Raw genomic sequence first — 27837 nt, forward strand, 5'->3', positions numbered from 1 at the left:
CGGCGGGGAGGGGGGCGGCGCGCAGGCGCAGACGAGGCGGCGGCGGCGGCCATGGGGGGGGGCCGCGCTGCGGGCGGCGGGGCGGCTGTGGGCCCGTCCCCGTCCCCTCAGGCCGGGGCCCGGGGTCGCCTTCGGCCTCTCCGCGCCCCCCGCCGCGCCCAACCTGTTCGACCGGGGCCTGAAGAGGAAGCAGAAGGACTGGGCGGCCCGCCAGCCCGACTGCATGAAGTACGACTACCTCAGGGAGGAGGTGAGGAGGTCAGGGGGCCGGGCCTGTCAGGTCAATCAATCAATCAATCAATCAATCGTATTTATTGAGCGCTTACTATGCGCAGAGCACTGTACTAAGCGCTTGGGAAGTACAAATTGGCATCACATAGAGACGGTCCCTACCCAACAGTGGGCTCACAGTCTAAAAGGGGGAGACAGAGAACAGAACCATCATCAATCGTATTGATTGAGCGCTTACTGTGTGCAGAGCACTGGACTGAGCGCTTGGGAAGTCCAAGTTGTTTGTACATATTTATTACTTTATTTCACTTGTACATGTCTATTCTATTTATTTGATTTTGTCAGTATGTTTGGTTTTGTTCTCTGTCTCCCCCTTTTAGACTGGGAGCCCACTGGTGGGTAGGGACTGTCTCTCTATGTTGCCAATTTGTAATTCCCAAGCGCTTAGTACAGTGCTCTGCACATGGTAAGCGCTCAATAAATATGATTGATGATGATGATGATATGTACAAGTAAAATAAATGAATAGAGTAATAAATATGTACAAACATATATTATCATCAATCGTATTTATTGAGCTCAATAAATGCGATTGATGATGATGATGATATTCATTACTCTGTCTATTTATTTATTTATTTTACTTGTACATGTCTATTCTATTTATTTGATTTTGTCAGTATGTTTGGTTTTGTTCTCTGTCTCCCCCTTTTAGACTGGGAGCCCACTGTTGGGTAGGGACTGTCTCTCTATGTTGCCAATTTGTAATTCCCAAGCGCTTAGTACAGTGCTCTGCACATGGTAAGCGCTCAATAAATATGATTGATGATGATGATGATGATATGTACAAGTAAAATAAATGGAGTAATAAATATGTACAAACATATATTATCATCAATCGTATTTATTGAGCTCAATAAATGCGATTGATGATGATGATGATATTCATTACTCTGTCTATTTATTTATTTATTTTACTTGTACATGTCTATTCTATTTATTTGATTTTGTCAGTATGTTTGGTTTTGTTCTCTGTCTCCCCCTTTTAGACTGGGAGCCCACTGTTGGGTAGGGACTGTCTCTCTATGTTGCCAATTTGTAATTCCCAAGCGCTTAGTACAGTGCTCTGCACATGGTAAGCGCTCAATAAATATGATTGATGATGATGATGATGATATGTACAAGTAAAATAAATGGAGTAATAAATATGTACAAACATATATTACCATCAATCGTATTTATTGAGCTCAATAAATGCGATTGATGATGATGATGATATTCATTACTCTGTCTATTTATTTATTTATTTTACTTGTACATGTCTATTCTATTTATTTGATTTTGTCAGTATGTTTGGTTTTGTTCTCTGTCTCCCCCTTTTAGACTGTGAGCCCACTGTTGGGTAGGGACCGTCTCTCTATGGTGCCAACTTGTACTCCCCAAGCGCTTAGTACAGTGCTCTGCACATAGTAAGCGCTCAATAAATACGATTGATGATGATGATGATATTCATTACTCTGTTTATTTGTTTATTTTACTTGCACATGTCTATTCTATTTATTTGATTTTGTCAGTATGTTTAGTTCTGTTCTCTGTCTCCCCCTCTTAGACTGTGAGCCCACCGTTGGGTAGGGACCGTCTCTATGTGTTGCCAATCTGTACTTCCCAAGCGCTTAGTACAGTGCTCTGCACACAGTAAGCGCTCAATAAATATGATTGATTGATTGATTGATTGACTACCTCAGGGAGGAGGTGAGGAGGTGAGGAGGTGAGGGGCCCGGGCCGGGCCTGTCCACACCCCCCCATCTTACCTCCTTCCCTTCCCCACAGCACCTGTATATATGTACATATGTTTGTACATACTTATTACTCTGTTTTTATTTATTTTACTTGTATATGTTTGTACATATTTATTACTCTATTTATTTATTTTACTTGTACATATCTATTCTACTTATTTTATTTTGTCATGATATTTGGTTTTGCTGTCTGTCTCCCACTTTTAGACTGTGAGCCCACCGTTGGGTAGGGACCGTCTCTATATGTTGCCAATTTGTACTTCCCAAGCGCTTAGTACAGTGCTCTGCACATAGAAAGCGCTCAATAAATACGATTGATGATGATGATATTACTCTTTATTTATTTACTTATTTTGCTTGTACGTATCTATTCTATTTATTTTATTTTGTTAGTATGTTTGGTTTTGTTCTCTGTCTCCCCCTTTTAGACTGTGAGCCCACCGTTGGGTAGGGACTGTCTCTATATGTTGCCAATTTGTACTTCCCAAGCGCTTAGTACAGTGCTCTGCACATAGTAAGCACTCAATAAATACGATTGATGATGATGATGATATTTATTACTCTGTTTATTTATTTATTTTACTTGTACATATCTATCCTATTTGATTTTGTTAGTATGTTTGGTTTTGTTCTCTGTCTCCCCCTTTTAGACTGTGAGCCCACTGTTGGGTAGGGACTGTCCCTATAGGTTGCCAGTTTGTACTATCCAAGCGCTTAGTACAGTGCTCTGCACATAGTAAGCGCTCAATAAATACGATTGCTGATGATGATGATATTTATTACTCTATTTTACTTGTACATATCTATCCTATTTATTTGATTTTGTTAGTATGTTTGGTTTTGTTCTCTGTCTCCCCCTTTTAGACTGTGAGCCCACTGTTGGTTAGGGACTGTCTCTATGTGTTGCCAATTTGTACTTCCCAAGCGCTTAGTACAGTGCTCTGCACATAGTAAGCGCTCAATAAATACGATTGCTGATGATGATGATATTTATTACTCTATTTTGCTTGTACATATCTATTCTATTTATTTGATTTTGTCAGTATGTTTGGTTTTGTTCTCTGTCTCCCCCTTTTAGACTGTGAGCCCACCGTTGGGTAGGGACTGTCTCTCTGTGTCGCCAATTTGTACTTCCCAAGCGCTTAGTACAGTGCTCTGCACATAGTAAGCACTCAATAAATACGATTGATTGATTGATTGGTGTTAGAAGCAGCGTGGTTCAGTGGGAAGAGCCCGGGCTTGGGAGCCAGAGGTCATGGGTTCGAATTCCGGCTCTGCCACTTGTCAGCTGTGTGACCTGGGGCAAGTCACTTCACTTCTCTGAGCCTCAGTTCCCTCATCTCTAAAATGGGGACTGTCAGCCCCACGAGGGACAACCTGATCACCTTGTATCCCCCCAGCGCTTAGAACAGTGCTTTGCACATAGTAAGCGCTTAACAAATGTCATCATTATTGTTATTATTACCTGGACTGGTCCGGTCTGGTCCTGTCAGGTCCCGTGTGGCCCGGTCCTGTCAGGTCAATCAGTCAATCAATCAATCGTATTTATTGAGCGCTTACTGTGTGCAGAGCACTGGACTGAGCGCTTGGGAAGTACAAGTTGGCAACATATAGAGACAGTCCCTACCCAACAGTGGGCTCACAGTCTAGAAGGGGGAGACAGACAACAAAACCAAACATACTAACAAAATAAAATAAATAGAATAGATAGGTACAAGTAAAATAAATAAATAAGTAGAGTAATAAATATGTGCAAACATATATACAGGTGCTGTGGGGAAGCGAAGGAGGTAAGATGGGGGGGATAAAGAGGGGGACGAGGGGGAGAGGAAGGAAGGGGCTCAGCCTGGGAAGGCCTCCTGGAGGAGGTGAGATGAGGGGGATGGAGAGGGGAAAATCTGAGTGGCAGGGATTTGGGGGAGGGGGATCCCCACGGCCCAAAGGAAGCACGACAGGGCCGGAGGCGGCAGTTGGGGAGGGAGGGAAGTCCCCTTCCCTCCTCTCCCCCTCGTCCCCCTCTCCATCCCCCTCATCTTACCTCCTTCCCTTCCCCACAGCACCTGTATATATGTACATATGGTTGTACATATTTATTACCCTGTTTATTTATTTATTTATTTTACTTGTACATTTCTATCCTATTTATTTTATTTTGTTGGTATGTTTGGTTCTGTTCTCTGTCTCCCCCTTTTAGACTGTGAGCCCACTGTTGGGTAGGGACTGTCTCTATGTGTTGCCAATTTGTACTTCCCAAGCGCTTAGTACAGTGCTCTGCACATAGTAAGCGCTCAATAAATACGATTGATTGATTGATTGATTGGGGCTCTCCTCAACTCACCAGGGCTTGTAAAGTAGAACACCATACATATTGGCGACGGCTTCTCCTCAGGCGGGGAGGTCCCGTCCGGTCCGGTCCTGCCAGGTCCCGTCCGGTCCGGTCCTGTCAGGTCCCGTCCGGTCCGGTCCTGTCAGGTCCCGTGCGGCCCGGTCCTGTCAGGTCCCGTGTGGCCCGGTCCTGTCAGGTCCTGTCAAGTCCCAAGCACTTTGTACAGGTGCTCTGCACACAGCAAGCGCTCAATAAATACGATTGACTGAATGGCCTGGTCCGCCTAGGCATCTGGTCAGGTCCAGTCCTGCCTGGTCCAACTTGTACTTAGGTTGCCAACTTGTACTTCCCAAGCACTTAGTACAGCGCTCTGCACACAGTAAGCGCTCAATAAATATGATTGAATGAATGAATGAATGGCCCAGTCTGGTCTAGTCCGGTCAGGTCCGGTCCGGTTCTGGTCTGATCTGGACCGGTCCAGCCTGACCTGGTCCAGTCCGGTCCTGTCAAGTCCCATGCGGCCTGGTCCGGCCTTGGCTGGTCTGGTCCGGCCCGGTCTTGTTCGGTCTGGTCTGGTCAGTTCCAGTCTGGTCCACTGTTGGGTAGGGACCATCTTTATATGTTGCCAACTTGTACTTCCTAAGCGCTTAGTACAGTGCTCTGCACACAGTAAGCGCTCAATAAATATGATTGACTGAATGGTCCAGTCCGCCTAGGCGTCAGGTCCGGTCCTGCCTGGTCCGGTCCTGTCTGGTCGGGTCTGGTCTGATCAGGTCAGATCTGGTCCGGTCTGGTCAGGTCAGGTCCGGTTCTGATCTGGTCCAGTCAGGTCCGGTCCGGTCTTGCCAGGTCCCGTGCGGCCTAGTCCGGCCTTGACTGGTCTGGTCCGGCCCGGGCTTGTCCGGTCTGGTCAGTTCCAGTCTGGTCCGCTGTTGGGTAGGGACCGTCTCTGTATGTTGCCAACTTGTACTTCCCAAGCGCTTTGTACAATACTCTGCACACAGTAAGCGCTCAGTAAATGCGATTGAAAGAATGGTCGGGTCCGCCTAGGCGTCTAGTCAGGTCCGGCCCGGTCTGGTCCGGTTCTGGTCTGATCTGAACCGGTCTGGTCTGGTCCAGTACGGTCCTGTCAGGTCCCGTGCGGTGTGGGCCGGCCTTGGCTGGTCTGGTCCGGCCCGGTCTTGTTCGGTCTGGTCTGGTCAGTTCCAGTCTGGTCCGGCCCGCCTAGGCGTCTGGTCAGGGCCTGCCTGGTCCTGTCCGGTCCGGTCTGGTCATGTCCGGTCCAGTTCTGGTCTTATCTGGACCGGTCTGGTCTGGTCCGGCCCGGTCTTGTTCGGTCCTGGTCAGTTCCAGTCTGGTCTGGTCAGGTCCGGTCAGGTTCTGGGCTGATCTGGACCGGTCTGATCTGGCCCGGCCCGCTCTGGTCCGGTCCGGTCTGGTCTGGTCAGGTCCGGTTCTGGTCTGATCTGGTCCGGTCCGTTCCTATGGGTCCTGCGGGCGGTCCCTCCGCGGGAGAAAGCCGCAGTTCATTGCGGCCTTCCTCCCTGAAGCAGCCTGGCTTAGTGGCAAGAGCCCGGGCTCGGGAGTCAGGTTGTGGGTTCTAATCCTGGTTCCGCCACTTGTCAGCTGGGTGACTTTGGGCAAAACACTTCTCTGGGCCTCAGTTCCCTCATCGGGAAAATGGGGATTAAAGGCTTAGCCCTATGTGGGACAACCTGATTACCCTGTCTTGGCTCATTCACCCAATCATATTGCGCGCTTACCATGGGCAGAGTACTGTATTTAGCCCTTGGAAAGTACAGTTCGGCAACAGAGAAAATCCCTACCCAACAGCGGGCCCACGGTCTAGAAGGGGGAGACAGACAGTGAGACAAGTAGGTCGGGGGTTGTAATGCCAGCTCTGCCACTTGTGAGCTGTGTGACTTTGGGCAAGCACTTCACTTCTCTGGGCCTCAGTTCCCTCACCTGTCAAATGGGGATTAAGACTGTGAGCCCCATGTGGGACAACCTCATTATCTTGTATTCCCCCCCAGCGCTTAGAACAGTGCCAGGCACATAGTAAGTGCTTAACAAATGCTGTCATCACCATAAAGAGAGATGAAGGATGAGAACGGAGTTAAGACACAATTCCTGAAGTCGAGGGGCTTATGTTATTAACCCCTTTCAGGCAGGGAACACGGTATTGTATTGTACTCTTCCAGTGTTTAGTGCCGTGCTCTGCAAACAGTAAGCACTCAGGAAATTGATATTTGCTCACTTACTGTCTGCCAGATACCGTACTAATCCCTGGGTTAGATACTGTACGATCAGGTCAGACACAGTTCCTGTTCCAGCTTGAGGACTGGAGGACCTTTGACTTTACAGGTGATGACACTGAGGTACAGGCAAGTGGCTTTCCCAAAATCACAACAGACGAGTGGCAGAGCTAGGAATAGAGCCCAGATCTCGACTTCCAGTCCTGTGCTCTTTCTGCTGTTGTCTTTCCGTTATTAATAAGGAAGATGAAACCATCAGAATTGCCTGATTAACTTGTACCTCTTCCAGCACTTAGTACTGGCACATAGTAAGCACTTAACAAATACCATATTATTATTACTAATAAAACTCAGGGTAATACATAAGAAGGCAGTACAGACAAACCCACCCCCCCAACATAAGAACATAAATAACTGAAACCAAAAGTCTTTTAGATACATATGTAAATGGTATTTTTTAAGCACTTACTGTACGTCGTCCAGCATTGTTCTAAGCCCTGGGGTCGATACAGGGAAGGTAATTAGGCTGGACACAGTCTTTGTCCCTCAAAGCGCAATGAATTTGCTGGATTGGTGGGTGTGAGTTATCGTGGGAAGATGGGAAAGAACTTGAAGAAAGCAAGGGACTTGATTTGGTGAGAAAGCTAAATTCCTTTGTCAGAGCAAAGGGAGGAAGCCAGGAGTTAGTGGTTTCTCTGCAGTGGTGATAATATTGGTATCATTAACTAGTCACATCCATAATGTAAATTACGTGCCGTACATTCATTCAATCATATTGAGCACTTACTGTACTGTACTAAGCGCTTGGAAGGTACAGCACAGAAATAGAGACAGTCCCTGCCCACAACTGGTACATAATCAAACCTTTTGAAGTGCTGATAGTGTGCATAACACTGTACTAAACGCTGGGAAAGCGTATGCAAATTTGACATGGACCCTGTCCCACAAGGGGCCCAAAATCTGTGTGATCCGTTTAACTGAATATCTCTTCATCAATTAAGAAAGTCTGTTTTGTTTACAAGAGAAACTATGCATTTGAGGAAGAAAGAATCTCACTTCTACTTCAAAAAAGTAGATTTTAAAATTATTAATGTGTAAAAAGACAAGGGATTTTAAAGTATCTACTACTGAGTCTGCAGAAAATGATTTTTTATTGCAATTGTAATATATCATCTTATGTTGTTTACATTTTAGTATAATTTGCAATCCTGCAGGTTGGTGGCCAGGTGGCAGACCGTGTGTATGATATAGCCAGGTAAGTTGATCGTCAGTTTACAGGGTATATTCTTTAGGCCTTTCTCTCCTGAACATTAAATAGCATATTGACTCTGAATGCCGACAGCATATGTATTATACAGGTTATTTTTGTAACCTTGGTTTTACTCTATCAGTTGATTCTTACACATATCTAAGTAAAGGTTGAATTGTACTTTTATTTAAATCATCCTTTTAGGTTTCTATCAGAATTATGTATTCCTGTTGAGTATTAATGAAAGCAGAAGTATTACCCCAAAAGTGGTAAGGTAAGGGTCCAGCGCTTAGAACAGTGCTCTGCACATAGTAAGCGCTTAATAAATGCCATCATTATTATTATTATTAAGGGAAATGGTGAATGGATCCTGCTGACATTCATTCATCATCAAACTATAGTGAATGCTGTAGGGTGCATGACACAGTGAGTTCACAGAATATTGTACAAATATTATTTTAGCAAGATGGAAGTGTGATCTGTAGCCTTTAGGAGTTTAATAGGAAGTATACTGGATTGGTATTCATGAGACTCGTCTAGTTTCGTTCTTGAAAATGACTATGTGACCATAGTGAGTTGTTCATTGCATTTCTTAAGCACTTGCAGTAATTTCTGCTATAGTTTGGTAGTTATGGTTTCAAAAAACTTCATATTATGGAAAAAGTGTTACATTAACTGTTGATTCAGTGGAATTTAATGGGTTGGAGATAGGTGGTTTGAAGGTACCACCACAACTGCCATTTTTCTATGTAAGTTCTTAAGATGCTTTACACTTTTGCCACTCATTGTTATTTTACCAGATTAGATACTGTAACAAATCCCATGCAATCAGTAGCATTTATTGAACTCCTAATGTGCGCAGAACGCTGTAATAAGCACTTGAGAGACCACAGTGGAGCTTATAGTTCTGATGGGAGACGAACACTGAAAGAAAGTACAGGTAGGTAAAAGAAGTAGTAGATGAGTAGGGAGTGTCAATCAATATGTGGAATGTGTTAGGATTGGGAAGATTAAAAGTCAACTGGAGGAGATGTGATTTCAAGACAAGGACCCGATTAAAAGTCAGCTGGAGGAGATGTGATTTCAAGGCAAAGACCAGTAGTCTTTCTGATGTGAAGGGGGAAGGAGATCCAGGCAGAAGAGCCTGAACAAGAATCAGCAGCAGAAGAGGTGAGAATGAGGTATAGAGAATAAGTTAGAGGGTAGCTAAGAGTGCAAGCTGTGGTATAGGAGGGAGAAGAGCATGGATAAATAGGAGGGAGGGACCAATGGAGTGTCTTAAAGTCAGGGGTCAGGTGTGCAGGGAATGAGCCATCTTGAGAGGATTTTAAGTATAGTAGTGACATGTGGGCAGAATTACATTTTGGAAAAATAATCTAGTTGGCAGAGTGAAGTGTTGATTTGAAAGGGGCTTGGGAGATTGGCAAAACTGGTACAGTGTTCAAGCCGAAATATGACAAGTGTCTGGACCTCTTGGTGGCATGGCTTCTGGAGATGTGGAAGAAGAAACGACAGGAATTTGTGAAGAATTAAATAGGGGGGTTGAAATAGGGATTTAAGGAAGGAGGAGCCAAGGGTGATGTAAAATTATGGACTAGGAGATGGTCAGGATTGTGGTATCATCACCTGTAATGGGAAAGTTAGATGGAGAAGAGAATTTGGGAGCGAATAGGAGGAATCCTGTTTTGGGCATATTGAGATTGAGGTACCAGTAGGACAGAAATGTAGAGGTTTTCAGGCAGCAGGAAGGAATGCAAGACTGCATAGAAGGGGGAGGCCAGGGGTAGTTAGGTAGGTGGCTGGCTAACTATCTGCATTGAGGTGGAAGCTGCAACTGTGGGAACAGTTCAGCCCCCGAGATGGTGTAAATTGAGAAGAGCAGGGAACCCAGAATAGATCCTTGAGGGTCCCTCAGGATCAGGCAGTGTTGGACAGAGAAAGCCAGGGTGAAGAAGATTGAGAAGCATCAGCCATTGAGGAAAAAAGAGAATCGGGAGAGAACTGCATCAGCAAGCGTCTTGTGGGCAGAGATCAGTTCTACCAACTCTATTGTACTTTCCCAAGTGCGTGGTACGGTGTTCTGCACACCATTAAGCCCTCAATAAATACCATCGATTGATTCATTTACAAAACCTACTTGCTTCAATTTGGGTGTCAGGTTATACCAGATGCTTATGTTTTGGGAATAACTCCTTCCCACCCGCTTTCCCCAAGGTTGAGGGAGCTGAGCCTGGATAGATTCCTTTGTTTTGGGAGATTGTGGGAGGGAGGTGGAAGCAGAGGCTTCCCATTAAAAAAAAAGTCGAGGTGGCCCCTGTTTATGAAGCAGGAGTTTGGCAGAGGCTCTGCTTCTGAGTTGGATATTTTGATGAGGGCTCTGTCAGGCATCATTTTGAATGTTCCAGGCCTTGGCCCTCATGGGAGGGTCAGAAGATATGCAGCCAGCCCTGCCTCCTTGAGCTGATTGCCTCCCCAAATGTTATTCTCCAGAAAAGTTTCTTGTTTTAATGAGAACAAGAAATTCCTAGTGCAAAAGTAACTTCCTGAAAGAATATTAAGGCCTTTTTAGAAGAGAATTCACCCTATAATAAATCATGCCTCAGATTCACTGAACAGTCTAATAGTAGCTGGAAAGAGGTAATAAGCTTGCCAAGTGTCACACTTGAGCAGTTGGAGATATTCTAGAAATGTGAAGCTCTAAACATAAGCAGACAAAAAACCGCAATTTACACTTAGAAAAGCTTAAAATTTTCTCCATCTAATGATGGTGGCAGCTAGAGTCTCCAAATGTCAAATTAAGAACATCGGGAACAATTTCGTTGCTTCGTAGTCATTTTTTCAGTATTTTAAAGAAAAGCATTTTAGAAGCTGTAAGCAAACATTGCATTATTATAATAGCACCATTACAATTTTTTTTCTTAGAGAGTTTCCTCTTGCTCTGGATGTTGGTAGTGGAAGAGGCTACATAGCCCAGCACTTAAATAAGGTATCTGTGCATCTTTAGTTAAGTTTTTTTATTGAATTATGGCTAATGAAACTTTTATAGTGAAAACAACATTTGTAATCTTACCATTTAGCTTATTACTATACATCTTTGTGTTTGCTTTATTGAAGTATAAAACCTGCTATGTCATCATTAAAGTATGGAATCATTCTTTTCTTATACATTATCCTCCCCATATTTACTCTTTGCTTTCTGAAAGTCGGCATTTCCCATTTACTTCTCGTAGATAATTGAGGATTGATGGAGTATATTTTCCCTATAAAAGTGATCCTAATTTTGCCAGATTTTTTAATGATTGTGAATTTATCTTACATGTTATGCAAGATAGCAAGCCTATTCAGTCAATGCATTTGTAGTTTATAAATGTCTAAGAAATCGAATTTCCAAATCTCTACTTCCAGATTAAAAGAAAAAAATGACATGAAAATCCCATTATGCTATCTTTTGTCTACTTGAACATAGGTTCTCCTTTTTCAGATTCTTACTTTGGGGGGCATCATCTGTCCTTATAAGGATGTACATTTTCATAGGATTTTTATAGAGACTTTTCATTAAAAAACCTGAGAAGCAGCGTGGCTTGGTGGCAAGAGCCCAGACGTGAGAGTCAGAGGTCGTGGGTTCTAATCCCTGCTCTGCCACTTATCAGCTGTGTGACTTTGGGCAAGTCACTTAACTTCTCTGTGCCTGTGACATCATCTGTAAAATGGGGATTAAGATTGTGAGCCCCACGTGGGACAACCTGATTACCTTGTATCTACGCCAGTTTTTAAAACAGTGCTTGGCACACAGTATGCGCTTAGCAAATACCATCATTATTTTCTAGACTGTGAGCCCATTCATTCATTCTTCCAATCGCATTTATTGAGTGCTTACTGTGTGCAGAGCACTGTAATAAGCGCTTGGAAAGTACAAGTCAGCAACATATAGAGACGGTCTGTACCCAACAATGGGCTCACAGTCTAGAAGGGGGAGAGCATTGTTGGGTAGGGACTGTCTGTATATGTTGCCAATTTGTACTTCCCAAGTGCTTAGTACAGTACTCTGCACACAGGAAGCGCTCAATAAATATGAATGAATGAATAAATGAACTATTTTGAAAAATAACTCATTTACATTAGCAGTGCAAATATATTGTCAAATAACAATAGCGTATGTTATTTTTAAAGACAAGCAATTTAAGAATGCTAGGTAATTGAGAAAATTAAGCTGTTTGCAAGGTTTTGTCTAAATATTTCATTCTGAAAACATTACTACAACACTTTTACAAGTGGAAATCAAGTTTAACTGGATTGATCTTATTTTATTTCAGGAGACGGTCGGAAGGTTTTTCCAAGTTGATATTTCCGAAAATGCTTTGGTAGGTGGCCTTATATGATTTGTATCCATTTCACTTTTAGCTGGCTCTCTTCCTCCCTTCAAAGCCCTACTGAGTGCTCACCTCCTCCAGGAGGCCTTCCCAAACTGAGCCCCCTTTTTCCTCTCCTCCTCCCCATCCCCCCCACCCTACCTCCTTCCCCTCCCCACAGCACCTGTATATATGTTTGTACAGATCTATTACTCTATTTTACTTGTACATATTTACTATTCTATTTTGTTAATGACGTGCATCGAGCTTTATTTCTATTTATTCTGATGACTTGACACCTGTCCACATGTTTTGTTGTCTGTCTCCCCCTTCTAGACTGTGAGCCCGTTGTTGGGTAGGGACCGTCTCTATATGTTGCCAACTTGTACTTCCCAAGCGCTTAGTACACTGCTCTGCACACAGTAAGGGCTCAATAAATACGATTGAATGAATGAATGAGAAGGAATACAACTTTTTTTTTGTAGAAAAATACCATGAAAACAGAAATTTCTACTATCAGTGTTTTAGCTGATGAAGAATTTCTTCCTTTCAAAGAAAATACATTTGATCTTGTAGTTAGCAGTTTAAGGTATGTATTAGATTTTGATATTTTTCCTCTGTGAATTTGTTTGTGCATTTTTTTCTCAAGTTTAATATTGGGTGGTGAACAAGGCAGTCGATCTAAAAATGATTAATAAATATAAAATATTCCATGGGAGACAAATCTCATGTTTTCTTGCTTGAAGACTTGTGGGTTATTAAAAATGTGTAGAACTAATGTGAAAACAAATCAAAATTTGCTTTTTATTTTCCTGGGTGAACAGTAAGCTATTTTTAAAAAAAAAACCCTGTTTTATTTTTGAAATTTAATATTCCATAGGAATGCTGAGTGTATGCTCTCACACATTTATATGAGATTAGTTAAAATAATGTTAGTATAATTCCTACCTGAAGGGCTGATCATCTAAGAACAAAGAAGTAGGACACAAAAGGAAAACAGTTTTGCTTGGGATTTTCCTGCTGAATGCCTTTCTAAATAGTTACTTACATTCCAGAAGTTCTGGGTCTGGATAATGTTTTGGCAGTTCTGTATGATTAATTTGATTTATAAAGTATCATGGCCTAGAACACAGGCTCGGGAGTCAGAGGGCGTGAGTTCTAATCCTGGCTCCACCATTTTTCTTTAGGGTGACCTCAGGAAGCAGCATGGCTCAGTGGAAAGAACATGAGTTTGAGTCAGAGGTTGTGGGTTCTAATCCTGGCTCTGCCCCTTGTCAGCTACGTGACTTGGGCCAAGTTAGTTAACTTTTCTGTGCCTCAGTTACCTTATCTGTAAAGTGGGGATTAAAACTGTGAGCCTCAAGTGCGACAGGGACTGTGTCCAACCTGATTACTTTGTATTTGTGCCAGCGCTTAGAACAGTGCTTTGCACATAGTAAGGGCTTAACAAATACCATAATTATTATTATTATGTTAAGCTTCACTTTTTATGTTTTTTAACTTGCTGAGCTTTATATTCCTGTATTTTGAAAGACCATTTACGGCTATACGGAGCAAAGATGTGGCAAGCCTATTCAAATTACTACATTACAATAATTTTGATACTAGTTCCATGTAGTACATTTCAATGTCCTTTGGCGAGAACTGCGTTTACCGTCTTCAGACATTACTTTAAGGGTTAGTTTGGTCACTTGTTGTGAAATTCAATTTTTGTCACTTTAAGTGTAGAATAAAACTCTCTGCTTGGGTTTTGAATAGGGTAGCTAGATCAGATGTTGAAATTAGCGGTGGTTTTAAATGAATAAAAATAAAACCATAAATAACTAAATTATCATATCCTCCTTCACCCTTTCCATTGAAGCAGGGCCAAGATTCTTATGCTGGGCTAGTTATTTTGACTAGATTGCCTCCTGTAGTGTCTGAAATGAGTTTCCTTTTCCTACCCTGTTTGCATGAGACAGAATGGAGAAGCAGACTGGAGAAAGGCACTCAATCTGGATAGTCACTTAAGCAGAATGATGATGAATACAATTAGATGGCAGCATAAGTTCCTTCTCAAAATCTTGAAACTTTATCTTCAGGGATTTGAGACTTTAAAAAGTATGAATAGGTCCAAAAGGCCTTTCCTACCCTGTTTGTATTTTCTAAAGTACCGTAATTCAAAAGTAATTTTGTTTTTGCTGAAATTATTTTTAATCATCAAATTAACACTCTATACATATTTATATTTTAGTTTGCATTGGGTGAATGACCTTCCTCGAGCATTTAAACAGGTGAGGAAATATTGTCAGTAATATTAAATTTTATATAAAATAGTCTTTGCAGTAGTATATTTTTAGAATCATCTTATGGGAAACTGATATGAAAATTTATGATATAAACAAAATCTGAAAAGCATTCAAACTAGAGGTAATACTAACATAGCACTCGCACGCTTGTAGAGTCACCTTCAATCTAAGATGTTACCTGGAATTGAGTCTTCATAGTAAGCTGATAAAATTCTAGTTTGGTTGCCTGGCGTTTGTTTGCTTTTTTTTCCCCGCTCAGCTTAGGGGCCACAAAATAGCCCCTGTTTAAATGAAAGTAGTACCTGTATTGAACATTGGCTCTCATTTTTTAGTTGGAGCTGGAAATCGTTGATTTCTTGTGGGCCTGTACTATTTTCACCAAATAGAAAATGATTCTTTGAACCTATACAACTGACCTGTGATAGGTTAGTTCACAGGTTGGTAACCTATGGCTGGTGAGATGTACCTGGCTCTTCTTGGAACCAAATGTACTTTTCAAGCAAAGGCACTCATTCCGTTAGGGTGACTCTCCCAAGCACTTAGAACAGTGCTCTGCACAAAGTAAGCACTCAGTATTTATGATTGATAGTCACAGTAGCCTGTCTCTCTTTGGGAAACTGACAGTCTTCATCAGCAGAGTAGCCTCAGACCAAACCTGGTTTTGGCAAAACTGTCCAGGGAACAGAGTTTAGTCCACTGTGCCCTGTACAAGCAAATTGGGTTGGACATAGTCCCTATCCCACATGAGACTACAGTTTTAATCCCCATTTTACAGATGAGGTAACCGAGGCCCAGAGAAGTGAAGCGACTTCTCCAAGGTCACATAGCTGACAAGTGGCAGATGGAGATTAGAACCCAAGTCCTTGTGAACGATGGGGTGCAGGAAGCCCAATCCCACTCTTTAGCTCTGCCTCCTGGGAAGCGATCCTTCTCCACTTAAACCAGGGTGATTTACGACTCCTTCGTCATGATGACATGATGAGCGATTCTGAGTTTTTGTGAATGATGCTCTTCGCTCTCCTGGAGCAAGTAGTTCTGGGTGGATTAAGTCATATTTATCATGCTCCCAGGGCAGCCTTAGATTAGAGACCAGAATGAGCAATGCATTATAATCCCACCCTACCCCTAAGTGGTGGTATGAGAAGCTGCGTGGTTTAGTGGAAAGAGCACGGGCTTTGGAGTCGGAGGTCATGGGTTCAAATCCCGGCTCCACCAATTGTCAGCTGTGTGACTTTGGGCAAGTCACTTAACTTCTCTGTGCCTCAGTTACCTCATCTGTAAAATGGGAATTAAGACTGTGAGCCCCCAATGGGGCAACCTGATCACCTTGTAACCTTCCCAGCACTTAGAACAGTGCTTTGCACATAGTAAGCGCTTAATAAATGCCATTGTTATTGTTGTCCTATAGTCTCAATGTCTTCTTCAGGTTGACGACACTAGCATTGTTCCCAGAGCTTTTGGGGCAGGAATTACCTGGCCTACCCTACCACTGGGAGCCAGAAAGGGTGGCAGAGGAAAAAGAGAGACGGAGACAGACAGGCCACATAGCAGGGATAGTGCTTTGCAATTTTGTTCCCTATCCTTCCCCTTTTCTGAGTGACAAGTGGGAATGTTCTCTCTCTCTCTCTCTCTCTCTCTCTCTCTCTCTCTCTCTCTCTCTCTCTCCCCCCCTCTCTCCCTCTCTCCCTCTCCCTCTCCCTCTCCCTCTCCCTCTCCCCCTCCCTCCCTCCCTTTCTCCTCCTCTCTCTCAAATTCTTTCTCTCTTTCTCCCTATTTTTCTGTCCAAAGCCCCATTAGAAAATAAGTCTAAGCACCAACATAACTGTAAATTATTTTATAATACATTATTAATTCACTCAATCACATTTATTGAGCACATACTGTGTGCACAGCACTGTACTATGCACTTGGGAGAGCACAGTATAACAATAAACAGACATATTCCCTGCCCACAATGAGCTTACATTACATCCACACATTACAAAGCTACATTAATGTGTGTTTAAATTGTCGAATTAACTCTTTGCACACAAACTGCCCAACCATCTCATTTTATTTGGATCTTCTGCACACAAGTAATGCCAGTCCCTGGGTTAGTCTGTCGCCGGGGGAGGACGTTGTTATGGACTGAGTTCATTCCTCCCAAAATGTTTCCCTACTATATCATCCCCTCCCTACACACTCTCCTACAAACACAAAATAAAAATGTACAATTTCCTAACCTTTCTATTTCCCTTCTCCATTGGTTCAAAGTTTCAGTGAAGCATTATTTAAGCAGGAAATTAGTAGACTTAGCTTTCTTTCACCAGTGTATTGATTAAATCATCAAATTTGAAAATGGAGGCTTGAGTAAGGCACTGGGCCTATGCTGATAAATAAATCGATGGCATTTCTCCGAGTGAGTAAGTTTTATTATGCGTGCAGTTTCTGCAGAAGCTCATTTATGGGGAATTAGATGCCTCAGGGTACTGGATTGCAGAGGTTCCACTTGTGAATCATTGGTTCAAATTATATAATTCTTTTTTCCCCCTAAAAGTAAGGAAAGAGGTTTTTTGTCTGAAAAAAAAATCCACTTTTCCCTCTATTTCTAGATTAAGCTCTGAGCAGCTGCTTTTCCCATGCTCTCCCTCCAAACTTCCAAACATTGAAATAGTCCATTACTCTCATATTTCCTACCAAGAGGCCTTCTTTTCCCCAGATCTATCTCCCTTCTTCTTTGTCTATGTACTTGGATCTGTGACGTTTGGGCATTTGATATTTACCCCACAGCACTTAGGTACACATCTATACATTTTTTATTATAAATTACTTATGATATCTTCCCCTCTAGACTGTTAGCTTGTGGTGGACAAGGAACTTGTCTACCAACTCTGTTGTATTGTGCCTTCCCAAGTGTTCAATAAATACCATTGATGGCAGTGGTGATGATGATGCTGTGATTGGGGTTCATAGGGAAGATGAAGTTGACCAGGAAATAGAGGTGTGCCAGTATGAATTCTACAATGTACAGAAGGGAGGCATTCTTCCCTAAACAAAGGGTGGCCAGTAGCAATTATTCCCCCGTGAGAGGTTAACCAGGCTTTAAGTCACTCAGTCACCTTGCCCGCTTCCACCTCACCTCGCTACTCTCCAGCTACAACCCAGCCTGCGCTCTTCTTTCTACTAATGCTAACGTTTTCACTGTACCTCATTCTCATCTATCTTGCTGCTGACCTCTCGCCCGCATCCTGACCCTGGCCCAAAGCATCCTTCCTCTTCATATCCGGCAGACAATTACCCTCCATAACTATAAAACCTATTTAAGACACATCTTCTCCAAGAGGCCTTTCCTTACTAAGCCCTCCTTCCCACTTCTCCTTCTACATCCCCCTGACTTGCTCCCTTTATTCATTCCCGCTCCCAACCCCATAGCACTCGTGTACATATCTGTACTGATATTTATATTAATGTCTCTCTCCCCTTCTAGACTAAGCTCATTGTGGGCAGGGAATGCATCCATTATATTGTACTCTCCCAAGCACTTAGTACAGTGCTCCTCACCGAATAAGCACTCAGTAAATATGATTGACGGACTGAGTGCGGGTAGGCCAATCTTTTACTTGCTACTGCGTTTTAGCCCATCAGGCGCATTAGAGCCTATTGTTTGTTAATGTTTTTGGCGATCAGATTTATTTACTGAGTTTCAGCTATAGTGCAAGCACTGGATTAAATGCTTGGGAGAGTACAATAAAATAGACATGCTCCCTGCCCTCCAGAAATTATTATCTACCAAGGGAGACAGATACTTAGATAATTTACCTACCAGAGGAAGAAGGAAAGATATGTCCATGAGTAAATGCTTTAGAAATAGGGTGATAAAGTATGGGGGTAGAAATGCTGCTGAAGCTTGTAAGTAGTACAGCAGTGCTAGGTGGTACCAAAAGAGTTGTGGGGATATTACAGGGGAAGATTAGAAATTAGTTGGGAAAGGCCTCCTGGAGGAGATGTGATTTGAAGATCGGGAAGCTGTGGACTTTGGGATTTCCAGGCAGGGGAGTTCCATGTAGGGAGAAAGGGCTGTGTGAACAAGAGGTAGCTGATGGGAGAGACAAGAATGAGGTACAGTACTAAATGTTTGAGAATTGGCAGTAGACGTGATCAAATTACTGACTTTTAATGCTGGTGTTTCTTATAGAACTCTCTTTCACAGTCAAAATTACTCTACAAAGTGTATCTTGGCTTAAATATCTCCCTTCTCTCTCTTCTCAATCTTGGAACTATTTTGACTGACTTGACTAGGGAACTAAAGCCCATTTCCACCTAACATTAGTTAATGACATCTCTTCAGCATAGATAATGAGCTGGTAGCATGAAATGTCTTTTTGCAGCACTGGTTATAAAAAATACTGTTCTGAAAAAAGTACAGTCAGCTCTCCTATAACATTAAGAAAAACCTGCTCTCTACTACGCCAGGTCCGATCCCGCATAAGGTAGGAGTAGCTGCCTTAATCTGCGTAATGTCACTCAACGTACCAGCTTTTTTCCGAAACCGCCACCAAAGTGGAGAAGCTGGGCTTAAGTATCCTTGTTTGTGGTGGGTTGAAGAGGGGCCTTTAGGCAAAAGTGGGAGTGGGTGAGCTAAGGTTTCACTGCTTGGACTGAAAGCAGCACACTATCCCAACATCATCATCATCATCAATCGTATTTATTGAGCGCTTACTGTGTGCAGAGCCCTGTACTAAGCGCTTGTACCAACAGAAGAGGCATGGTCCATTTTTTGGATCTCAGGACGGGAATGCATTGACACATATTGCATTATTTATTTGGGGGAACTATCCTGTAGGACCCTTTTGTTAAAAACCTGTTTTCATGAAACCCCTTAAGGAGAGCACTAACAGGGGTATAACAGTGCACCCAAAAATTCCCATGGCTTACAGCTGGTTACCTGGCATTTATTGTTTCTTTTTATTAATAGAGATATAGTGCCATATGACACATATTGGCCGTTGTTTGTTGATTAAACTATCTGGCATACTAATAAACTTATCCATCTTTTGAATGAAAGTGACAAGTTCTCATATTTTTGCGTACAAATTAGGAAGGATTTTCGAATAGGGTGTTTTTATTTTTTGTTTTGTTTTGGGTTTTTTTTTTCCAGATACATCAAGTCCTGAAGCCAGATGGAGTATTTATCGGTGCAATGTTTGGAGGAGATACCCTCTACGAGCTTCGATGCTCTTTGCAGTTAGCAGAACTGGAAAGGGAAGGAGGATTCTCTCCACACATTTCTCCTTTTACTGCTGTCAATGACATAGGACATTTGTTGGGAAGAGCTGGGTTTAACACGCTAACTGTGGTAACTATCAATCTGAAAACAAATTATGTATCCGGTTAAATGCACAGCTCAGTAAAAAACGTGAAATTCCCAGCTTTTGATGGGGTAAAATAAAACTGTAATGGTAGTATTTAATGAAAAATTCGTATATACTTAGTTGGGAGTTTTGGTAAAAGTTTGCTGTGGCCCACAGGTAGGAATTTAATTTTGTGCTTATATGACAAAACTAGACACTAGCATGATTATTTTTCAAAGGTATGCTCTTTCCTATTTTAGTAAAAATGGGTAATAATTACTATGGTATTTTTCAAGTGCTTACTATGTGCTAAGCACTGTAAAAGGTAGATACAAGATAAGCACGTGGTACACAGTCCCTCTGTCACATAGGGCTCACTGTCTAAATTTAATCCCCATTTTATAGATGTTGAAACTGAGGCACAGAGGGGTGAAGTGACTTGCCCAAGGTTACACAGCAGACAAGTGGCGGAGCTGGGATTGGAACCCAGTCTTCTCACTCCCAAGCCACTTCCATCATTACCTGATTAGAATTCAAAGGGACTTGGGGGAATTTTGTTTTGGTTAAAAGCTTTTCATCTCCCCAAGTACTGCGGAAGAGCTATACTCCTACCCATTTATAAGATGCAACCACCCAAGTGGTTTTCAGTTTGGTAGTGTCATGCCTTGAGAATATTCAAGCTTAGAACTGTGACAAATTCAAAAGAAGCCCAGAACATGATAAGTGTTTCACCGTCATTCACTGAAATTATGAAGCCTCTGAAAATACTATCCACTGAGGGCCTTCCACGTAGCTCCTAGCGTGGTATAACCCATGATCATCCAAGAGGTTCTGGATAAATTGTCTTGCGATTTTTAAACCTGGATGAATGTAGTGAACAAAAGCCGGACCCGTCTAGGCTGTGCCAGGCATGTGATGGCCCATTTGAAAGTGGAAGCCTAGAGTACATAGGGAAAGAGTCGCTCGTGTATGGTATCCCGGGAAAGGTTGGAGCTAAGCATGTCTTGATGGAAGCGGTATTGGACTCCTAGCAATTTCTGTATTTGTAATGTCTTTAGTTAGGTGTCAAGACAGATCATTTCTTAATAAATTCATAGTAAAAGCGTATTTGAAAAACAGTGTTTCTATTTAGGGCATTTTCTGTAATCCTGAAAATGTTACCTGAAATGACCCTTTGAAACATTACTTAGACTGTGAGCCCCATGAGGGACCCAGAACTATGTCTGACCTAATTAACTTATACCTACCCTGGCACTTAGAATAGTGTCGGACACCTGGTAAGCACTTAACAAATACCATAAAAAAATTTTAATATAATTTCTGAAAGTTCCCACTGTACATTTATGGCACCCACACTCTGCCTCCAGAAAATTTATATGAAGAAATGCTTTTATGTAATAAATTACAGGTTAGAATTATGCATATAGAGCTTGATCCGCTCTGTTCTCCTGAAAAAGCTCATTACCTGGAATAAAATCAAGTTAAACGTTATCGCTGTAATATTGTATTCTTTTGCATTTCAATCCTATATCATAAATCATATGTAATATTTTGGCACCTATCAATCACTTGTGTTTACTGAGCATTTAGTGTGTTCAGAACACTGTACTAAGAACTTGGGGAAGTAAAGTAAAACAGTTGGTACACAAGGAGCTTACAGTCTAGAGAGGGAGATAGACATTAAATTATGAGTAGACACGCATGCTTTGGGACTGAGGATGGGGTGAATATCAAGTGCTTCAAGGGTACATATTCAAGTGCACAGATGAAGCAGAACAGAGAGGGCATAGGGGAAAAGAGGGCTTAAGCAAGGAAGGGCTCTTGGAGGAAATGTGATTTTAAGATGGTGATGATTGTATACTATAAAGAACATTTTTTTCCCTTTTCAATAGGATACCGATGAAATTCAAGTCAATTTTCCAGGAATGTTTGAGGTGATGGAAGACTTACAAGGTAAAGCATTTTCAGGTCTTCAAAACCCTTAAAAGAGTACAGTTTAGGCATTTTAAGCTGGAAGCAGGAAGAGTAAGCATTCTATTTTAGCTAACATTTCAAAAATGACAGTGCAATTTCAGAATTATGAAACATTTGTAAATTGGTGCTCTTTTCTTAGAAAAAGTGACCTAGATTATGTGGTTGAATGTCTTCAGGTTGGAGGTGCAAGAGGAAAAAATAGAAATAGTCTTAAACTATAGTTTTATTGTAGCGCACAAGCCATAAAGTAGAAAATTGTTGGGTAATTTCAAGGGGGATATTAGCCATTTGTAAGAAGTAGTCCATTTCTTCTGTTTTGTGTTGCCAGTTTAATGTAGAGCTAGAAGCTTCATAGGAGTTGCTCACACATTTAGATAATTTGTTGTCTTTATTCTTTTAATTTGATGCAATTTTCTGTTTGAAGGGGAAGTTAAATTTGCTAAGACTCTGCCGTTATAACTTTAGCATTTATGTAGCTCTTTATATCACAAGTATTTTATCGTAGTAATTCCTCAGTAGCTGCAGCAGGAATACCTCTAAAAGACATATTGTGGTAAATTATACTTGACCTTAAATCCAGTTCACTAAATTGATTTAAAATTGTTCTTAGAGATATTTTACACTGTCAGCATTTAAAATTAGCTTTGGTGTGTCTCATATGAGCTGCCATTTATTATTATTTCACAGAAAAAAAAATCCAGACTGTTGACATTATTTGTTACAAAACAAGTACTCATCTGATGATAAATACATGATAAAGTTTTGAAGATTTTCACAGTGGTTTTAAGGTAAGTTTTAGTGTTGATTTAGACAATACATATAAGTATTGTTTATATGAAACCATTAGCAAATTAGACAGTCTTTATCTTAAATAATGAAACTTACGTTAAAAGCACTGTGACAGTCTTAAACATTCATTAGCTTTTATCACACACAAAAAATTCAGGGTGATAGTGTGATCATTTTCTTTAATGATCCTAATGTGTACCATTTGTTAAGCATTTACTGATTGAAGTGCTGAGTTCATCCCTAGAGCTCCATGTGGGTCAGGGACTGATCTGCTTATCTGGGATCTACCCAGAACTTACTGTAGTGCTTGACACATAGTAAGCACTTGCATGTCATGTGTATTGTTGTTGTTGTTTTAGTTATTAGTACTATCTTTCCAATTTACATAAACTATTCCTTTAGAGATGCTACTGATGCAGCTGCTGATGGTACAGTTTTTAAGCAATAATACTGAAAATAGCTTGTCTAGTACTGCAGTTAAGCATGCCTCAGGCCACTGTCTCCTTCCCTAGGCTTCCATCAATCCTATTTTCTTTTCTGCTTTCCCTTCCTTTGATCCTCCACGAGAACGATTTGGGAGCAAAACCCACATTTTCTTTCTTCCTTTCTTTCTTTTCTTCCTTCCTCCCTTCCTTCCTTCCTCTCTCCCTCGTCCTCCTCTCCATCCCCCCATCTTACCTCCTTCCCTTCCCCACAGCACCTGTATATATATATATATATATATGTTTGTACATATTTATTACTCTATTTTACTTGTACATATCTATTCTATTTATTTTATTTTGTTAGTATGTTTGGTTTTGTTCTCTGTCTCCCCCTTTTAGACTGTGAGCCCACTGTTGGGTAGGGACTGTCTCTATATGTTGCCAACTTGTACTTCGCAAGCGCTTAGTACAGTGCTCTGCACACAGTAAGCGCTCAATAAATACGATTGATTGATTGATTTCATCCTTGCATTAAATATAGGAATCAGAAATGGCAAGCATTATTCTCCAAAACCTTGCTTCTGTGCCATTTCTGCAACTCACAGCGGGGAATAGAAGTCTGGCTCTCCCAGCCTAATTCTGCCTTCCTTGTTTCGGGGCTATAACGAGCTCTGTCCGCAGTAAATTCGCAGGAGGCTGCCTTCTTAGGAAGAAGCAAGTAGAATTTGGATATTGGAATGAGAATAGCAAGGCCAGTAACTGCAGAAGTTGCATAGATATCCCTTGGTGTGATTGGGGAGCCCTAGCTCCTGGGAGATCTGCAGTAGACTCAACCACTACTGTAGAGTCTCAGGGTGATGTAGATGTAGAGTCTCAGCTGTGTGTGTGATCGGGGCTGCTTGAACCAATCATATAGGGGATTTAGGTAGTCCCTGAATCATTTATCAGGCAGAAACTCCTCACCCTGGGCTTCAAGGCTGTCCATCACCTCGCCCCCTCCTACCTCACCTCCCTTCTCTTCTTCTCCAGCCCACCCCGCACCCTCCGCTCCTCTGCCGCTAATCTCCTCACCATACCTCATTCTCGCCTGTCCCGCCATCAACCCCCGGCCCACGTCCTCCCCCGGGCCTGGAATGCCCTCCCTCTGCCCCTCCGCCAAGCTAGCTCTCTTCCTCCCTTCAAGGCCCTGCTGAGAGCTCACCTCCTCCAGGAGGCCTTCCCAGACTGAGCCCCTTCCTTCCTCTCCCCCTCGTCCCCCTCTCCATCCCCCCATCTTACCTCCTTCCCTTCCCCACAGCACCTGTATATATGTATATATGTTTGTACATATTTATTGCTCTATTTATTTATTTATTTTATTTGTACATATCTATTCTATTTATTTTATTTTGTTAGTATGTTTGTTTTTGTTCTCTGTCTCCCCCTTTTAGACTGTGAGCCCACTGTTGGGTAGGGACTGTCTCTATATATTGCCAATTTGTACTTCCCAAGTGCTTAGTACAGTGCTCTGCACATAGTAAGCGCTCAATAAATACGATTGATGATGATGATGATGATGATTTATCGTTTCTGTTTGCCTGGACTTGCAGACAGATCATTCAATCCGTGGTATTAAGCACCTTCTCTATGTGCAGAGCACTGCACTAAGCACCCGCAACACCTAGTTAAGTGTATAGTTAGCATCCTCGTCATAAAAATATTTCATGGATAGCTCATAGGCTTTTCTTCTCAAGGCTAAATAGTCCCAATCCCTTTATCTTTCTTTATTAAGCATTTCTATGACTCTTGTCGCTCTCCAGTTTCTTCACATGTATTTTAAATTGTGATTGCCAACACTGGATAGAGTACTGTATTGAGAATGAGACAAATAGTGTTTCTTGTGGCAGGGAATGTGTCTGTCATAGTAATAATAATAATAATGGCATTTCTTAAGCGCTTACTATGTGCAAAGCACTGTTCTGAGCTCTGGGGAGGTTACAAGGTGATCAGGTTGTCCCACGGGGGGGCTCACAGTCTTCATCCCCATTTTACAGATAAGGGAACTGAGGCCCAGAGAAGTGAAGTGACTTGCCCAAAGTCACACAGCTGACAATTGGCAAAGCTGGGATTTGAACCCATGACCTCTGACTCCAAAGCCCGGGCGCTTTCCACTGAGCCACGCTGCTTATCTACTGTGTACTAGTACTGTGTTGTATTCTCCCAAGTAGTTAGTACAGTTCCCTGCCCACAGTAAGCACTCAGTAAATACAATTGATTGATTGTGTGATACTTCCTGGCTCTTGCATTTCATGTTCTCATACATACAAGAAGCATATTAGCTTTTTTAAGAATGGCACTGTTTTACTAACTCAGTTTGGAAAGCTTAAGGCTAGAATGAAGAAAGTGTTGTAAGGTGAAGATCTGGAGCCATAAATTTTGGAAGCAAAGGAAATAAACCTCTTAGAAATATCTAGCAATTATTACTTAGTCATTAACGTCAACATTTTATTAGCTAATGGGTCGAGATTCTGGGAATTTGGCAAGGCACAGGAAGTTAAATCACATTAGACAGCTTCCTTTCCCCTCCTCACCCCACGCTGCTAAAGTCAGCAAGGATGGTACAGGATCAAGGTGTTCGTGGGAAGGGTCAGGGTAGGAGAGGAATTAATCGTTTTAATGAGATGGGTCTAGGCTGCCCAGATAGGTTCTACTTTAAACAATAAACGTTGAGGTCATTAACCTAAAGTTTGACTTCGTCACCTTGGATTACATCAAAAGAGCCTGCAAGTAGCCTTACCTTTGAGTCACCAAAGAACCCTGACTGGATACTAATATTAAAGAGATTTAGGTGACTGCTCCTCTGATATTGAAAACTGGGACTTGATAGCTCACAGTATATGATAGAATAGGATTACATTTTGCAATTCAAACCTCAGGATATTTGCTATATTTCAAAATCCTTGAAATCTATTTTTAGGAATGGGGGAGAGTAACTGTTCTTGGAATCGAAAACCTTTGCTTCACAGAGAAACAATGTTGGCAGCCGCAGCCATATATCAAGGTAAGAGTAAAGTCTGATATTTCAGCACAGAGAAGTTTCCATTTTTCTTCCACCCAAGACTCAGGTGACAGCTAACAAAATGTTTGTTTCATCTCTCATCGTGTCCCCAGCCAGTTCGTCTTTATTCTCACAATATTCCTAGATCCTGGCTTTTGCCTCTGATTTTCTTTATCCATTCCCTCGGCATAATGTCCTTGGAATTGGCTGACATTCAAGTCTTGTCACACACATATAAGGCAGACACCAGAAATCGTCAGGGTCTTGTCAGGGTTTTTTTGTCTTTTCTTTTCTGAAGGAAGGCACAAGTACGGTGTTTTGCTACATCTGTTAGTAGAGAAATAAGTGCCCACTGTCTAAGTCAAGCAGAAATCTAATGTCAGACTTCAAAAACTATAGAAGCCAAACTTCATAACGCCACAAAAAACAGCTAAGAATAGGAGGATTTGCCGTTGGTACTTGACATGCATTACTTTAAGTTGTGCCAATGGGTTTTTCCCCCCGCTGTATGATTGCATCCTCAGGAATGCACCCTAATTGGCCCAATATCTGCCCAGTGTTCTTCTGCCGTCTAGGGTGGCTTGTCATCATGGACAATATTTTTCATTTAATGAGCACCTGCTCTGTGCAGAGCATTCTTCCAGAGGCCTTCAGGGAATTTATAGTCAATGCTCATGGCTGCCCTTCTCTTCTTTCCCCTCTGCCAGCCTGCAATAACCCCGCAGCCTCCCAGGGTAACAGAAGATGTAGGAAATGTAGACCTGGGGATTACAATGAGAGTTTAAACTTGTTGTGGGCAGGGAACCTGTCTGTCAACTCTGTTATGTTATACTCTCCCAAGCACTTAGTACAGTGCTGTGCACATAGCACTCAAAAAATATGATCGATCGATTGGAGATGCCATAAAATACAATCACGGAAGTCGGTGTGCATGCTGATGATGCCATAGTCTCTGGGGCTGGCTCTGTTCCTTTGGTGTGTGGCTTCAAAAAAAATCTGTATTTCTGAAAACACAGATTGCACTGGGCAGTTACATGGGGCATGGGACAATCCCTATAAATGTTAGTTTGTCACTTGAAAGTTAGATTTCTTCCATGCAGATTAATGTTCCAAAACATTGAACTGTGCAGTCACTCTAGCTCTTTGATAAACCTCAACAGAGGAAACACCCAGGTTAGGGTAGATACCTAGTAGAAGGTTTGTGATTTTTTTGTTCATTTGTTTGTATTTTTTCAGTCACTGCCCATTCCTGCCAGCTGTTCCAGTCTCACCAGTTCCGATCCCTGGGATCAGTTTTACACAGGAATCTGTTTTGGGCAGGAAAAAATTCCCAAGGTCTTGTGGTTTCACCAAGGAATATTTCTTCATTGAGCGATTCTTTATTTTCCTACTGTACTTTTGTCTTTGATAGAAATGTATGGAAATGAGGATGGTTCCGTTCCTGCAACATTTCAGATCTATTACATGATAGGATGGAAATACCATGATTCACAGGTAATTCTAATGCAGTCAGTTCTTCGGAATGTGTTCTGTATTATTAGTTCAGTTTTTACAGAGTGGGGGAGTTTTTTTTGTCTTTAATGACACTAAATTCAAGACTCATATTATTTTTTACATATTCTGTCTTTTTGTTTACTCATTTTCAGGCAAGACCTGCTGCAAGAGGTTCTGCAACGGTATCATTTGGAGATCTTGGAAAAATAAATAATCTTGTGTCACAAGGGAAAGAATGATACTTGATCGCAATAAATGTTTTATCCAGTTTTATGAACATGGAAACTTTTT

The 27837-nt window shown here is 41.9% G+C and overlaps 1 protein-coding gene across 1 annotated transcript; it reads left to right on the forward strand.

The window, feature by feature from the left end:
- Positions 1-162: 162 nt before the first annotated feature.
- Positions 163-27823, forward strand: NDUFAF5 (NADH:ubiquinone oxidoreductase complex assembly factor 5). The gene is made up of 11 exons (XM_038751803.1): positions 163-228; positions 7826-7866; positions 10783-10846; positions 12174-12221; positions 12695-12798; positions 14443-14482; positions 19635-19832; positions 21720-21780; positions 25972-26055; positions 27464-27546; positions 27699-27823. The coding sequence occupies exons 5-11, from the start codon at positions 12704-12706 to the stop codon at positions 27783-27785; spliced, it is 648 nt and encodes a 215-aa protein (XP_038607731.1). The 5' UTR covers positions 163-228; positions 7826-7866; positions 10783-10846; positions 12174-12221; positions 12695-12703; the 3' UTR covers positions 27786-27823.
- Positions 27824-27837: the final 14 nt, after the last annotated feature.

This window comes from Tachyglossus aculeatus, chromosome 9, assembly GCF_015852505.1.
Source record: "Tachyglossus aculeatus isolate mTacAcu1 chromosome 9, mTacAcu1.pri, whole genome shotgun sequence".
Taxonomy (NCBI): domain Eukaryota; kingdom Metazoa; phylum Chordata; class Mammalia; order Monotremata; family Tachyglossidae; genus Tachyglossus; species Tachyglossus aculeatus.

What these genes read in the sequence shown, in the direction of transcription:
- NDUFAF5 (XM_038751803.1), top strand. Translation starts at nt 12,704, where the DNA reads ATGAAAACAGAAATTTCTACTATCAGTGTTTTAGCTGATGAAGAATTT. An exon ending in GGTTTAACACGCTAACTGTG is followed by an intron (nt 19,833 to 21,719) that starts GTAACTATCAAT and finishes CCTTTTCAATAG; the next exon opens with GATACCGATGAAATTCAAGT. An exon ending in AGCCGCAGCCATATATCAAG is followed by an intron (nt 26,056 to 27,463) that starts GTAAGAGTAAAG and finishes TGTCTTTGATAG; the next exon opens with AAATGTATGGAAATGAGGAT.